The 5143-nt window shown below is 36.7% G+C and overlaps 1 protein-coding gene across 1 annotated transcript; it reads left to right on the top strand.

Moving 5' to 3' along the window:
* The first annotated feature begins 2868 nt into the window (after window positions 1–2868).
* On the top strand, window positions 2869–4895 carry LOC120121754 (probable inactive receptor kinase At2g26730). The gene is made up of 2 exons (XM_039141044.1): window positions 2869–4250; window positions 4339–4895. The coding sequence occupies exons 1-2, from the start codon at window positions 2942–2944 to the stop codon at window positions 4893–4895; spliced, it is 1866 nt and encodes a 621-aa protein (XP_038996975.1). The 5' UTR covers window positions 2869–2941.
* The last annotated feature ends 248 nt before the right edge of the window (window positions 4896–5143 follow it).

Here is a 5143-nt window from a genome sequence, read left to right as displayed (position 1 = left end):
CATCCATGGCTACTGCTAATAAGTTTACTCCAAGGTATTGACCTTTCAAATGTGCTCCGTCAACTATAATAACTGGGCGCATGCAAGTAATAAAAGAACGAATCTATAAAATAATATACACAAGACATAATCATTTAAATGTGAAATGCATGTAACTAACAAAAATGAGTCAACAAAATTATATTGATTTACTAACCGCAACACCAATGGCGATAAACAGTAACTCAAAGCGTCCATCTCTATCTGTTTTGATATGAGTTACCGACCCATGATTTTTCAGCTTTAAATTGTGACAATAAGCCGGCAGTTGGGCAAACGATGCTTCTGGAGACCCCCTCAACAATTCCAAGGCATAACATTTGGCTCTCCAAGATTGAGAATATGAGATACTAATCTTGAACCGAGCATTCATGTTAGTCATAATTTCATGTCCCCGATATACCCTGCCATTCAAAAACATTAACTCAGCCAGAAAACCACCCAACACCTTTTTGTTTGCCTGTCTATGGTGAGGAAAAACTTGGGTTCTTGAACATGTATGTTTATCAATAAAATTCCTAACTTGAAACATTTCGCAATCTTTTATCCTCTTTGTAATCATACGCCACGTACAGTTTTTTGTCAATCATACACTTTGTTTTGAAACGATCTTTGCTTGATTTGTTAACTTTTAGTTGATAGCCATCTTCCACACATTTCATATACAAAGCTATCTTCAAGTCTTCCTTTGTATCAAAACAATCATCTTTCTTGATACAAATAACTTGTGTGTAACAATCAACTGCTATCTTTACCAACTTCTTCCGGTATCTGAAGTAATTCTGGCATATTCCAGTTATACTCACGTGGCATTTTCTTTTCTTTTTTATTTTCTTCGGGGACTTCTTCTTCTTTTCTTCTTCTTCAGGGTTATATGAATTACAGAATGAATGTTCAACATGTTCATTCACAGTCGTAACTTCCTCCTCATTGTTATCAACAACATATTCCTCGGCAACGGCTATTTCATCATCAAAATTTGGGTATTGACCAATATCAAAATCATTACACACAGGGTCTGTTTCTTCTTCTGAAACATCATCAAAATCTGAGTATTGACCAAGATCAAAGTCTGGGTATTGACCAAGATCAAATTTTGAATAATGACTAGCACTCACAATTTTTTCTGTTGGCTCATAATCGTTTAACTGGTCAATACGAAAACATAATTTGGTGCTGAAAGTTGATTGAGATTTGGATTAGGAAAATGTTGTGGGTTTTGAGATTGTGTTTGGTATTGGAAATGTGGTGAAACAAAATTTTCTTGGTGATGAAATTGTGGTGGAACCATTAAATTTTGATGTTCATAACAACGTTGTACATTGTGAGCACCATAAACTGGGGTTGAAGAACTTAGTTGATTACTACCCGCTACTGACTCAACTTCACTACTTCTAGGTTCAACAACTTACAATGTAACATCATCTTCTTGCGAAACACTAATGTAAGCAATGAATCGTTCAACATCTTCATTGTCGGTTAACAAATAAACTTTACATTTTCTCTGATAAGATAGCTTAAATCCACGTAAAGGCTCTAAATTCAATTTTTTTGCAACACGTAACATTAGAGTTTCATAAGTTAACTTTTTAATGACAATTTTAGTTGAAGATTCATGGGTAAAGGCATATATTGTAAAACACCACGAATATTCTCCCATGACCCTCCAAAACACAAATCTATCCAAACATGATCAACATTAGATGATTTCATTCTAATAATTGTAAATTAATTTACTAAACAAACGAGCTATAAACTACATATCATCACTAACTTATAGAAAAACATACCTTTATTAAGTTGATAATTGATAATTTGGGAGAGAAATCATTGAAAAATTATATAGAAATAAAATTATGTAAAAAAAATAGAGATGGGGAAGAATGTCGTTGGATATAGGAACGGATGTTGTCGGAAAGAGTGATAGATGGAGATGCAATGAGTTGCGATTTAGGGATTTAGGTTATGAGTTGTTGCTGCTGCGTAGTTATATACCCAAAACATTTGTGTTGCGAAATTAAAACCTGTTGCGAAATTAAAATTCGTGTTGCGAATTCAAAAATCAAGTTGCTACAACAAAATTCGCGTTGCGAATTCAGAAATCGAGTTGCGAATTTGGAAATTGAGTTGCGAAATTAGAGTTCGCGTTGCGAATTTGTTGGTCATTTTCGCAAATCCAAAAAAAATTGGTTAGAATCGTATATTATAAGGCATTTTCAGTCAATTGCCAATCCCTGAGAAATTCCGACAAGGAAATGTCATTTTCAGTTCAATTCCATCCTTATCATGCCTATGTTTAATAAACTTAAATCTTAATCAAAAGAAGAGTTAGAAAAAGGGTTTAAAAAGTAAAATATAAAGTTAAACTAATGAAGCCAGCTCTGTATAAAAATATATATCATCTAATTTCATGCATAAAAAATAAGAATTAAATTTCAATATTTGATTTCAACTTTTTTTTAGTATAATTATCATTATTTTATCTATTAACATATAAATTCAGATAGAGTATTACAAAAATATGCTATCACCTCACAACAAGATATTCAAACTAAGAATACTTATGCATCACTGAAGAATATTCTTCATTGTAAAAAGCCATGACACATGAGGTTCATCTTTCCAGTTGCAGCCGGCTTATATCTTTGAAAGCCAAATGCCTGATTCTATAACATTGATCCAGTGCATAAAACTACAAATTCTTGTTGTATATTCAGCCAAATGGATCATTAAGCTCTTTTATATTATTTCCGGCAATCATCAAAAGCCTCGAGATTTCCTCCATGTTCCACAATCCCAACCAATGAAAATTCCAGTTTCGTTTTAAACTCAAACTTCCATACCTAACCTGTTTGAATCTAAGTTTCAAAGAGAATCATCCCAAAGAAGAGTAAGAAAAAAAATGGAAAAAATTCCAATCTGGGTTCTTTTTGTTTCATTGTTTCTCCTCATTCATGTGACAGATTCAGTGGATGATGCAGCCAGGGATTCGTTGGTTACATTCTTTACAGGGCTGTCCAACAACAATGCCCGGTACGACCCAAATATCGGTTGGAATTCGAGTTCGGATCCTTGCAGGGACAAGTGGAAGGGTGTAGCTTGTGACAATAAGACCAACAGCTTGGTTAAGAAAATAGTGCTTGATAATTCAAGTTTATCAGGTGTTCTTAATGTCACTGCTATTTGTAATGTTGGTTCCATTGCTGCATCGCTTAATCTTCTTAGCCTTAGCTTGAACAACATTGGTGGTGAAATCAAAGCTGATATTGTAAAGTGCAAACAGTTAACTCGTTTGTTCTTGGGAGGGAACCAGTTCACTGGAAAACTTCCAGATTCAATGGCAATGTTAGGTAACCTGATACAACTTGACATATCAAACAATAAATTTGGTGGTGAACTGCCAGGTTTGGCAAGGATTTCGTGTCTCCAGATGTTTTTAGCTCAAAACAATCAGCTTACAGGGGAGATCCCGGAATTTGATTTCTCGAATCTCGATCAATTCAATGTCTCAAACAACAATTTCCAGGGTCCAATTCCTGATGTGAGTCAGAAATTCCCTGCAAACTGCTATCTCAACAACCCTGGATTGTGTGGAGAAATGTTACAGAAGACATGTCCAACTTCAAAAAAGAAATCTAAGGGTCTTTCCAATAAGGATATCCTTATGTTCTCAGGTTATATTGCTTTGGGATTGGTTATTGTTGGTTTGATTATTTTCAGGCTCACTAGGAAGAAAGTGGAAAGAGTTGCAGCTCCAGCTCCAAGTCCAAATCAGGTAGCATCGGTGGATGACTTTGTTGACACCAAGCCTAGTTTTACATCGGCTGAGTTGAAAACCGATGTGAGTAAATCCGAGTTTTCGATCAATTCAACCGAGAGTGCGATGGTCTCGTCCTCACTAGTGGTTTTGACCAGTCCTACAGTAAGTGATTTGAGGTTTGAGGACTTGCTTAGAGCTCCGGCTGAGTTGCTTGGGAGGGGAAAACATGGTACCCTCTACAGAGTCATCTTCGAGAATGGGATGGTGTTGGCTGTGAAAAGGATTAAAGGTTGGATGATTTCGAACGACGAGTTTAAGCAGAGGATGCTGAGGCTAGATCAAGCAAAGCATCTGAACGTCTTGCCACCTCTCGCCTTCTATTGTTCGAAGCATGAGAAGCTTCTGGTTTATGAATATCAGCTGAATGGAAGTCTCTTCACTCTTCTCCATGGTAACCATACTCTTCTCTTCATTCAAAATGGTAATCAACATATTTAGGTACGTATGCATTTGAGCAGCTAAACGAGTATGTAATTTAGGAAACCAATCGGGACGAAGATTCGAATGGGCCAGCAGACTCAGCGTTGCAGCCAAAATTGCAGAGGGATTGGCATTCATGCACCATGAACTTCATGGCGATGGAATCCATCATGGTAACTTGAAATCCTCAAACATCATGCTGAAGAGCAACATGGAACCTTGCATAAGCGAATACGGGCTGATGGTCATGGACCCTCAAGAACCCTCTTCAATGCAGCAACAAACCAAGGACACTGCAACTAATGGTTTCAAAGCAGACATTTATGGCCTCGGTGTGATTCTGCTTGAGCTACTTACCGGAAAGCTGGTTCAGAACGATGGAGTCAATCTAACTTCATGGGTTCATTCTGTGGTTCACGAAGAATGGACGGTCGAAGTTTTCGATAAGGCATTGATTTCCGAGGGCGCGAGTGAAGAGGAGATGCTGAATCTGCTGCATGTGGCTATCAAATGTGTCAACCAGGCTCCTGAGTCTAGGCCAAGAATTAACCAGGTTGCCACCATGATTAACGCCATTAAGGAGGAAGAAGATAAGTCTTCAGTTCATGAACCATAATCTGGGGGCTGCTTTCCTCCATGGATGAGAAGATTAATTAAAATGATTATGAAAGAAATTACCAGTTCAGATATTTCATTTACAGTTGGTTCAGATTTGAGTAAAATTAGACTATGCAGATAAGATTTGTACTTCGAACTGAATAATTGACCAGCAACTCCTGCTTTCACTCTAATCTACGTTGTATTAATTTGTATCATTTGACATTCTATGGAACTATTTTACTTGGTGTCTAATATGGGTACGTT

This window comes from Hibiscus syriacus, unplaced genomic scaffold (assembly GCF_006381635.1).
Source record: "Hibiscus syriacus cultivar Baekdansim isolate YM2019G1 unplaced genomic scaffold, ASM638163v2 tig00110379_pilon, whole genome shotgun sequence".
Classification (NCBI taxonomy): Eukaryota; Viridiplantae; Streptophyta; class Magnoliopsida; order Malvales; family Malvaceae; genus Hibiscus; species Hibiscus syriacus.
The sequence above is the reverse complement of the archived record's forward strand: the minus strand, read 5'-3'. Positions and strand labels throughout refer to the sequence as shown.